Source organism: Poecilia formosa, unplaced genomic scaffold (genome assembly GCF_000485575.1).
Source record: "Poecilia formosa unplaced genomic scaffold, Poecilia_formosa-5.1.2 Scaffold398, whole genome shotgun sequence".
Taxonomy (NCBI): domain Eukaryota; kingdom Metazoa; phylum Chordata; class Actinopteri; order Cyprinodontiformes; family Poeciliidae; genus Poecilia; species Poecilia formosa.
The window spans coordinates 229038-240614 of NW_006800337.1; the positions used below are offsets into that span (position 1 = coordinate 229038).

The 11577-nt window shown below is 37.2% G+C and overlaps 1 protein-coding gene across 5 annotated transcripts in view; it reads left to right on the plus strand.

Moving 5' to 3' along the window:
* The window catches only part of LOC103154741 (CD2-associated protein-like), a 38880-nt gene that overhangs the window by 14253 nt on the left and 13050 nt on the right, over positions 1-11577 (plus strand). For all 5 annotated transcript variants that reach the window (XM_016663007.1, XM_007576135.2, XM_016663008.1 and 2 more), the window contains exons 6-11: positions 309-396; positions 1533-1636; positions 3116-3214; positions 4500-4553; positions 6748-6775; positions 8936-9010. In XM_016663007.1, the coding sequence (XP_016518493.1) occupies positions 309-396; positions 1533-1636; positions 3116-3214; positions 4500-4553; positions 6748-6775; positions 8936-9010 (448 nt within the window). The remainder of the gene's footprint in view (positions 1-308; positions 397-1532; positions 1637-3115; positions 3215-4499; positions 4554-6747; positions 6776-8935; positions 9011-11577) is intronic.

Sequence of the window (11577 nt, forward strand, 5' to 3'; positions counted from 1 at the left end):
TCACCACATGTGGCATGCTCTCTTCTCTTTTTAGCATCAGACTTTCTCATGAGACATTGATCCACCCGTCTCCTACCTGTGTGCTGAACCAGCAGCAGGTTTAAGCTAGCACTGTAGTTGTGGCTCCGATTTTTCCCTCCACTTCCATTAGCTCTAATCTCTAGTCGCCATACATTCAGCTTCTACAAGCGGAAGACATTCGTATTCCATGTATCTATTGTCTTCCAGATAAGACTCCTCCGCACAAAGCCACATTTTCACTCATGTCTGATAAATCACTCCCATCTGTATGGTTTGCTTCATTTTAGCCAGTCCCATCATTACCATCAGCCGCAAAGCCTGCCCATCCCAACATGACTGACTCCCAGAGGGCAGAAGTAGACGGCAAGCACAAAGGTAAAAACCTGTTTACAGCTTGAAACTGTAACACGAATGATACAACTGGTGAACATGCCTTGTTAATACATTGAAAACATTCAATACATTGTTGCAGAGTTGTTCCGCTCAGGGTGGGAGCAGCTCTTAGGTTTGCTCTGATTTGTTCTCTTGTTTATATTCTTTTCATGATGTCCTCATATCAAAATTACTTTAATTTTGATTGGAGTAATTCAAAGTAGAGGCCTTAAAATGTTTTAATTGCACTTTAAACATTTAAGTTAGCCTAAAATATGCTAATCAAAGGTTTTAAATCTGGACTTTTCAGTTCTGTATGAGTCGCATGCTGACATCGTCATTGCATTCTGTGACTCGAGGTGGTTGGAAATTAGCTTCCTGAATGCTGCATGATTCTATATTACTTCAAATATCAAATTTAAATATATTTTAAAATGGTGTGGATGCTCATTGCATGAGAATGGTTGTAGATTTTTATTTTTTTTTAGTGATTACTAACAAGGAGTCTTTGATCTCAGCTTAAATTGTGCAACTGTGTCACCTAATGGTGTAAATTTGTAACTGCATTGTATATTTTCTAAAGAGTGAAAAACAGCTTTTGAAAAATGTTTTCATCAGTGAAATTTTGGTGTGTCAAACACAAACAAAAAAGGTCTACAGGTATAACTCCTGCTTTCCATTAATGTGGACCTTTTTTGAGAAGCTCAAGTAGAAAAGCATTAGAAATGCAGCAAACCATGAAAGTGACACAGGAAACATGTAAAAGATGATTTTTCTGGACATTTTAGACTAAAATGAAACTATTTTTTCAAAGACATTCAAACATGGTGGTGTCAGCATCATGCTAAGGGGATGCTCGTCAGAGACCAGGTGCAAAGGTTCACCTGCCAGCAGAAAATCTATCCAAAGCAAACAGTAAAGGTCAAACGTGAATCTAGTTGAGAATCTGGCGAGGTTTAGACTATGATGCACATCCATTTGTCTTTTCTGAAACTGTTTTGCCAAAAATGTGCAGAAATTTCCACTGAGAACAGAACTTTAAAGCTGCCATAAGCTGAACTCTGTCGTGTTCTTGTGCGTATTTCCAGCTGTTTTGACGTTTTTGTGTTAGTTATTGTACATCGTCTGGTTATGTGCAGCTCCCACGGCGAAGGAGTTCTGTAAGGTCAAGTATGCTTACGATGGCAAGAACGAGGACGAGCTGAGCCTGAAGGAAGGAGAGCTGGTCCACATCCTGAGCAAGGTGAGCATCCAGGCCCACAGTCTTGTTTTCTAAATATTTGCCTTGGTGTGTGGTTTGATTTATTTTAATGGAAATATTCTAAAGATTATTCCTGCCAACTCATCATTTATAAAGACAGGAGAGCTGTCGTCACCTTGGACACCTTTAATCATGACTTCTGCATCCTTCTGTCAAAGTGTGAATGTGTGAGCTTCATGCTAATGCAGCTGTTGTCAGTCTGAGCGGCAAATTGTTATCCACTTGCATACAGACTAGCTTACAACATATGAGATTTATAAGAAATTAGAGTAAAGTCTGTATACTCCAGTTAACGATTAATCGATTACTAAATTAACTGATGAGTATTTCAAAAATCTATTCATTACGATTAATAGTTTCAGTCCTCCAAAAGTTTGAAAGTGAGTCACTGACTGCATAAATTACACATTTTCATCACAATATTTGATAATAATAACATGGTAATGTCATGTAAGGCTAAAAAATTAATAGTGATGAATTCATTATTGAAATAATTAGTAATCAATTAATAATTACCCAAAGGATAGTCTCAGAAAAGACCATTTTCTAAAAGAACCACACACTCAGAGCAACAATTAAGTCAAAACAAAGTAAAAATAATATACATTTTGGATTAAAAATGATAAGAAAAGAAACTTCTTTGTCCGTGAATATGTTTTAACCAGACTCGTCAAGTGGCAGTTTTAGCTTCACCTACTTGAAATCCTATAAAAAAATTTTTAAATGCGTTATGTTTTACGCATTTAAAAATGCGTAAAACATTTTTAAATGTTTTACGCATTACGAAAAAGAAAAAAAAATGGGGAATTTTTGTTTCTTTTTCGTTCCCTCGCAATAATCTACTGATCAGTTCATGCGGCATAATTGATACTGTAAGCCTTTTTTACGGTGGCCGCTGTACTTCCTGCTTTAATACAAGCTTATAAGGTTTTTCCATGGACTATTGAGTTATTATCGCGGGGTAATAAGTCATCTGATTGTGTCTCTATTGTGTTCGTAGTCTGAATGGTTTAAAGGGCTGCTTTCAGTGCCGTTCCATCTGAGCCTGAACAGACATAAACATGCAGTAAATAAATCGATTTTCAATCAGTTTTTTGCACCAAAGCGGTAATAATAATAGGGTTAGGGTAATTAGGGTACCCTAATTTACTGAAAAAAGTATTAACATGTTTCCAATATTGCATAAAATAAAAGTGGTTAAGTAATAAATCCCCAGTTTTTTTGTTTGAATAATTTATTAGTAGAATAGTGATCAGCTGCAGCCCTAGTGTCATGTTTTGCTACCATCACTGTACTGACTGATGGAAACAGCCTGAAAGAACACAGTGTGTGGTTGGTCACCTGCTGCCATCTAGTGGATCTCAGGAGAAATTGGCAATCAATTTGACTTTAAATTTTTTCTGTAGAAAATGAAAAGCACGCCGTTTTAAAAACTGACTCCAGTGATGCCTTCTCTGACAGGACACGGGTGAACCTGGGTGGTGGAGGGGAGAGATTGGAGGCAGAGACGGGGTCTTCCCTAACAACTTTGTTACGGTCGTTCCTGAAGCAGAGAAGGAGGTGAGACATTTGATCCCGTCAGCGCCTTCCACTCTTCTGCCTTCACATGGAGTTTCAACAAACTTATGAGATGAAGATGAAAATGAGCAAGTTCAGGTTTAGAATCTGCTGCTTTGATTATGAATAACTTTTTCTTGTTAGCCACCAGGCTCACATTTAGATCCGTCACGTTGTTGTTTACATCTGGAATTGTTCCACAATGTTCCGCACAATGCTATTGTTTCACATGTCATCCATAGCTGCGCTGTCACGGTAGAACAATCCCATTTACTAAATGAAACCTGGAGATGTAGGTATTAATTTAGTGCTCTGCGCCACAGGAAAGGGAAAATTAATGCAGAAACAAAATTTAAGAACAACTCAAAACCACTTGTATTGTTGTTTTTTTTATCGGCCTTTGTGTTGGCTATGCTACTCACAGACTCATTGCCATAGCAACTGACAACGCCACTATGTGTATCAGGATTCAACATAAAAAAAAAAAAAAAATCACAAACATTTCCCACACAAAGAACAGATCATTCGGTCCTTTACAGTTTTATGATTTTAGGCTAGATGTTTATTTTGTGATTATTATTGAGCGATCACTGTGGCAGATGTGATGACTCACATTTGCCACACTTAGCTAACATTAGATGAGCTAGTAGCTAATCTAATGTTAGCTAATTTAAACATCTGATCTATTGATGATTTGTCAGAGTTTGCCAGAGGTCGCATTTTTTTTATTTTGTAACTGAACCAAAAAAGTTTTCCTGACCTTGTTATCTAGTATCTTAGTGATGACAATTGGTACCAAAGCACTGCATCCCTTTTTGTTTTATAAATCACACGCACATTTAAGATTTTGCACATTATATTGACAACTTGACAGCTAAAACTAATGGCAGTCATCGTCAGTCAGCCAGCAGCTTTTTGCCCTCTAGTAGGGAGCTGGGTCAGGGCTTAGTGCTCGTGACGCCTTGCTGCAACATGCCCATAGCTAAAATATTCCTCATCACAGAGATTAGCTATCACAGAGAGATTGCCCAAATATAGACGTGCCTATTTGATATCCTTAACATCATTTTCATTTAATAAGAGTAGGAAGTTGATTAGGAGACAGATTGGCATGGATCACTGATTGGACGGGAGAAAAATCAATGAAAGAGCTAATTTTAGAGTCTCGTGCAAGAGGAAGTGCTCTTCACTGTCTCTGTTCCTGTGAAATATCTGAGCTATGTCTGACACCCTCCTGCTGGTTTCCAGACCACAGGAACTTTATTTGATGTTCTTGTTTCTGTTCCAGGCAGCACCATCAAGGGGATCTGTGAAATCGCTGGCTAAGCCAGAGGTGGAGGAGGTAAGAGGAAGATGCTGAGCACACGCTTTCTTTCTGACAGACTCTGGCTGGCTTCAGGAAAATCCCAATTAAGATGTTTTAGTCAGCAACACCAGTCAGTCATTTCTGATGCATTTTATTTCATGCTGCCGTTTTATGATGTAGTAAAATAACAGTTGTAAATTTATGATGACTCAACACCAAAGTGCTTTGAAATGAGGAACACTGACCGTCTTGTGAAATTATTGTTGGTATCGGTTTTTCAAATGAGAAACTAACAAATTTTTAACACATCAGCATCAAATTATCAGCCGCAAAAGTATTGAAGCTTTTTTCTCATTAAAACATCTTTTTCCTCATAATTTTACGACTTTCTTCCAGCAATAACACATCTTTATTCTGCCTTTATAAGCACTACAACTATCCTCATAACATGACCTTCTTTTTACAATATTGTAACTTTTTTCTTGTATTTAAATAAAATTCTCTTAGTCACCCTAATACTCTCATACTTGCTTAACTAAGCTGCCATTTTTCTTTTATGATGACAAACTTCTCCACCTCTCCTCTGTAGAGGTAAAGATGTTTCTTGGTAAACCAAGAAATCTCCTTGCAATTAAGATATCATTTGACTTTTTGTTGCTGTATGTTGCATCATATTCATTTAATCTCCAGTAGAAATTCAAAACAGTGTTTCATTTAAAATATAAATGAAACACCTATTTGTAAACACCCTACATAATCCTCCAGAAGGTAGATGTTTGATAATATGAGCTCCTTCTGTGATTTCTCTCTCTGTTTAGTGTTTTCACTCAATTCAACCAAAACCTAAATGACAGGAAGTTAGTTAAACACTGATCCTTTGTGACATGAGCCTCTAACCTCTGGCAGATTCCTATGCCTCAAACACCTTCTCTTGTGTCTAACAGATGACCTGTCTAGATATGAAGATATTTATATTTTAACTTTATATACATTCTCCAGAGCAGCATTTCTTTTTAATTGCGACAGAGCCGATGTTTGCGAATATGAGGCCACACCTCCTGGGTCACACATTTGATTCCAAATGACTCTGAACTAACTAAGTTTGGTCAGTAAATGTCCTGGAGCAACTGCTTATTTTTCACTGTATACATTAGTGGCAGGATGCAATTTTAAAAAAAACTCAATAGGAAGCTCCCATTGGCTCTTTCAGACCAAGAGGAGGCAAAGGAACTAGGTTTTTTTATAATTATTTTTGTTTGTTTTGCTTTTTTCACATATTTGTTTTATGTTATGCTGTCACAATATAGTGAGAGTTTTAATAAATATGTTAAAACATTTTCTTTATTAAAATTACATACTGCAACTTTAAGGTTAAATTGAAATGTAAAGGTACTTTTTTTTTTTTTTAGCTTTGTATCTTGTTATAATGTTATTCCCTCATCAAAATCATACCTGGAGTGTTGCCTTGATTCTTTCATGCATGTTTGAGGAATCTTTTAATCTCCATGGCAACCATTCAGCCATGCAAAATGCAAAACGTTGGACTTATCCCGATCTTCAAGACGTAATTCCTTCTCAGAGCTGCAGTTTCCAAGCTTCCAATCTTCTGCCCCACAGACCGTTCAATTCCTTCAGACTAGCCAGCATCAATTAACAATTAGTTCCTGGTGGAATTTCTGTTGAGCTCATTATAGGAGCTACTTCTCAGTGCAACACTGGTAAAAACATTGTAAAAGGGTTAATAGAGGAGCCATGTTGTGATGACTTACTGAAGATGGAGTTTCAGAAAGAGCAGGAGTTTCTTGAAGAGACAGAGACCCAATTTCCAGGCGTTCAGTAACAAAGTCAAATTTTCCTTAAGTCATATTTGATATTTATAGGGCATTTATAACAACTGAAAGTAACTTAGTTACTTAATTGTGTTATAAAATGGCACTATTGTAGCTGGAAAATACAGCCTTTTAAGAAAGAATAAATTAGAGTTAAACAGGAAAGCTGATTTTAAATTCCTATTGAGGAAAAACAAGCTATCATGAAAGCAGATGTAATGTTTGGGATATGTTTAAATAAGAAATGTAATACAATAAACGACAATTCTTTTAGTTAAGAAAAGTTTCAAAACTGTGTCATTTTGTCTTAAGTTGAGCAATTTGTCTTCAGTTGCTATTACCTTTAAGTCAATTTTTGGTTTGTTATGCTGACACATTTTCTGCCTTTTTTTCTTTGTCAGAAACTGCCGAAGAAACCGCCTCCACTAGGTAAAGAACATTTTAAACTCTATTCTATTAAAAGTTCTTCTTTGTGTGTCTGGTTGGGAAAGCCAACTGTCATTTCTCATGAGTCAAAGTCAGGTCACAACTCTAAAAACATTTACACGGGGTGCTTCAGGCTTCTCGTTCCTTCTGAGGATTCTTTAGACATTCCCGGTTTTGACATCCGTAATTCCAACGACATATCTTGGCTCCACTTTTAAGCCAGCTGTACTCTGGCAACTTCCAAAAACAGTTGACTGGGAGGAATCAGAAAACTGTTTGTCAAAGAGCTTAAACCAGCTTGTTTTAGCATGGATAAGCAGATGCTGCACTCCAGGCTTTCTCTCCAGGGCCGGCAGTCTTAACCAGGTCTGTAAGGCCACTGTCACATCGAGTTAGGATCGTCCTCCAGGACCTCCACTCAAATGCTGTCGGATTGTTAGTATGAATGTGAAACCCCGCTTCCAGCATGAAGGCAGCTGTGACAGCTCTGTGCTCTCGGTATTCACCAGATAGTTATTTCTCCAGCGATGGTCCCATAATTCTACTGTGATGGGCATTTCATCCTCACCATGATGTAATCTCACAATACATCAAAGCTTCCCAAAATTTGCATCCCATTTTTTCTGTTTTAAACTGAACCAAAACACCTTGAATTCCACAGCACATCTACAAGTTAATGTTGTCACAGTCTAGCTAGCATAACTGAACTACTTGTCCCACGCTATCTTTTTTTAACCAAAACTTTTTCTTGACCTTATCTAGTAGTCTTAGTGTTGACACTTAGAAGCAAAGCACTGTGTCCCTTTTTCTTTTATAAATCACATGTACATTTAAGATTTAGCAGATTATGTTGATAACAGATAAAACCACTGGTAGTCATTGTTGGCAAGCTGCCTTTTTGCCCTCCAGCAGGGGGATAGGTGATGTCATGCAGCAAAGGGTCTATAGTTTTTGTTTTACTATATTTCTTATTTTTATGAAATTCTATGAGTGTTTGTAGTGTTTGTTTTCTGGGAGTACAGATGGAAATTAACATTTTGCTAAATCCAGTAGATTTACGGCAACATTGTATGTTCATTAATATGCACTGTCCCATTTAAACAGTCAATTAATAAATTCCATCAATGTACATAATTACTCACTGCATCTGATAAATGTTCAAGTATTCATGTCTCCTGCATATACATAAGCGGATAGTGGAAGTTCACTAGTTGAAGCAAAATGTCAACATTTATATCCGAGCACATTTCTGTATAAAACACAGACACGGCCTTCTGGCCAATCACAGAACACATCACAAAGAGCTCTGCCAAAATAGTTAGACGCGAGGACGGAGTCAAAAAGGCAATTTTTGCTAAACCGTTTTTTCAAGATTTTTTTTCCAAGACAATAAAAGGCTGGTCAACATGTGTGATTTTAGGATTTTTGTTGGGGAATATCACTTTAAGTTGGTAATGTCTGGCCTGTTTCGCAAACAGGGGAGAAGAACAAAATTCTGCAATTTTCATCACCCGTCTACATTTACAATGAAAACCGATTGACACTTTGGATGAGTCATGTGGGAGCCGTTAGTGTGAGCGAAGGAGGCCTGATGTGGAGCCACCTTTAGAAAAATGCATTTTAATAAACCTTTTAAAAAAAATTTAATTCAAGCCTAAAAACATAACCTTTACCATTTTAACATGACTATTGAACAAAATAGTGTTTAATAGTGAAATCCAGAATGGGAATTTGACTCAAAAGTGCAACAAATAATAGTTTTGTGTCCCAAGGTGCAAATTGTAGATGGTTGTTCTTTACTGTAAAACAGTCTTACTGCCTCTTGCAGTTAGCAGCACGCTCGCATGTGTTGAGGTTTTCCTGTTTGGCTCTTAAGCGACGCATCATTTCATTCACAACCTAGCTACACATGCACTGTGTTCCAGTTTGCTGTAGGGACCAGAGAGAACGATTTCTGCATGCAAACTTCCTGTTTGTTCAATGTCTTTCTGACAAAACTGCTGAGCAGGTTCAAATGAACACTGGTCTCATTGGGCGGTGTATGGACGGTTTCTAGTGTGAATCACCTGTGGTTGCGTGTGTTCCCCTTTGCTGTCTGTCAAGTGTTTCATTGAGTCTTGTTGGACGCCCAGGTGACTCTCTGGACCATGTTTCGTTTTTTAGCCTCCAAGCCAGAACCCCCCGCCGTGGAGAGGAAGTCTATCAACCACAGACCAGACTTCAGACCAGACGAGCGAGGTACAGTTGGACTCCCGGTCTCCCCTGTCTCCTCCTATCCTTCCATTTCTTTACAGCAGCTGACATTTCTGTCTGAATTCAGCTCTGTGGGCTGTAAACAAACTTCACTTTCATGTGCTTTCACTTGAAACTGGTGCTTTAGTGATGTGTCTGTCTTTCCGAACTTTAAAGATCTTATTGAAAACATGGAGGTGATTTTTCTCTTTACTGCCAACTGCAAACCTCGGCCCTCTATTTGCTAACATTAATTTTAAAATAAGGTTTACAGTTGATTCAGTAAATAACTGCTGCTTAAATATTGTAAGTTAAGTGTATAGTTAGGTTTATCTTTTCTGTTTCTTGTCATTTTTGTTCGTCTTACAAAAATCTTAAACGATGGATAAACTCAGCACTTTCACTGCCAGTTCATCTAAAAAAAAAATATATATATATATATATAATTAAACCTTCAGACTGGTAGAACGTTTCCTCCGTGCTGACAGTCATTGTATGCCTCGGTAGTACATTTTAAATTAGGTCAGCTTTCTCTTTTGTTACAGTTTCACTTTGTCTTCATTTATAAATCAAGCATCACTTTTTATCTGCTAGACATGTGTCGCACTTTTGGCGCAGAGTTCAGGACTGAATTTCTCTGATGGAAGACAAACATCAATATTAACAGCAATTTAAAGTAATCTTGGTTATTGTCCATTTCTAAGGAAAATAAAACATTTTATTAATGTATCTAAAATTATAAAAACCTCTTTCCCCACTTTTTGAACTTCATTTACCAAGAGGAATCAAAAATATGTTTATCATCTCTATTGATCAGACATTGGGTTTCCTGCTCACATTTCTTTCAGCGCTCACTTTAAGCTTGTTCATTTAAATCCTCTGTCTACATTTATTGCAATTCTCTTTCCTTAACTGCAGCGTTGTGGTGGTGAAGCACTACATCTAAAAACAGGTTAGATTTTAGTTAAAATACAGGAAATCTGCTGTCAAGCTCAGTTAGTTTTTATGACTATCAGCCCTCATCACATGCAGAGTCCCCCAAGGATACATTATTGGCTCTTTACTACTTTTTCTTCTTTTTTATTTTTACTCTGTTTACTCGCGTTAGATTCAGTTCTTTAAAAATGACAAAAATGCAGTTTATCATTATGCTTGTCCGTGGGTGTAATAATGTACATAAGTCACAGCTCGGCACATACGATGCCATAAAAAAGTCTCCCCCCCCCACTCCTCTGACCTTATTGCATTTTTTCTGTTCCTGCATCTTTCTCACACTTAGATGTTCCACATCAACAAACAAATGTAAAACTACCTCTATTTTGGGCCAAGATTAGTTTTGGTTTGGTGCAACAGCAAATGTAAAATAGCTTTTAAATTTACCAGAATAAGAAAGGTGTTGGTGAAGAGACACTACAGTAGCAGACGGAGATTTTTTGTTTGTTTGTTTTTACATGTAAAGTCACTTGAAGATTGAAAAGCATTACTATCCAGTTTGAGCCAAAAAGTGCAACTTTGTCATAACACATTTCAGAATACCAAATTTGAAAAGAGTACCTTTTGCTATCTTCGTCTCTATCTCTATTTCTGTCTGTATTTCTAGCTATCTCGATTTCTCTCTTTTTCTCCTATCTTTTTATCTTAATTTATTTCTCTATTTCTATTTCTCTCTGTCTCACTCTGTTTCTATGTCTTTGTCTCTATCTCTTTCTCACTCTACATCTCTATATTTTTCTATCTCTCCAGTTCTGTCTATCTGATTTAATGTTCAGTTAATATTTTTCCACAATAAACTATTTTAAAACAGAAACATCTTCTGTAGACAGTAATTTAATTTGGATAGTGAAATAATAAAGCTACATTGATGAACTTAAAGTTGATGTAATTAAATATCATTGTCATCAGTAGTTGGATTCACAAAAAAAAATTTTGACTCTTTGATCGAGACTTTTGTCAGAAAGTGTTGATACAACAGAATTGCGAACTATGATGATGAAATCTATAGCAAGACATTATATGATTCAGCTCTGCTTGAAGTAGCCCTGTTGGCGCCCTTAATCGTCTCGAACATCTTGACTTGATGAATCCCAAAGTGCAGATGAATCAGCTCTTTGGGAGCTCTTTTCTCCCGTTTCTCTCTTTCTCTCTGCAGTTCTTCAGCTTGCTAATTCATGTTTTCACTTTGAGTTAAGCAGCTGCAACATCCTTCTCGTCGTCTTTCTTTCAGCCTTCAGCACGACTCCTGTTTGGTCTCTCAGTCCTGCTGACTGAACGCTCAGTCCTTCCATGCGTCTATGCCACACTTCTCTGAGCTCATCTTGAATTATCCCACAAGACTTGTTTAAAATGAGAGAGCAGCAGATTAGCAGCATGTGTCATTGGAAAAAAGCAATGATGGCTCCTCCTCTTGGCCCCACTGTTTCAGTTTTCACCTGAGCGTCACTAGTGGTTCCTGACTTTCTGCCAAATGTTGGAATTGTTTCCCAGAGTTGCTGAATTAAACTTCTACAGGTTTTCTTTTACTGTTTTTGCATGGACTGGTTTATAAGCAACAGTCTAAAAATAGAAAAACCAAT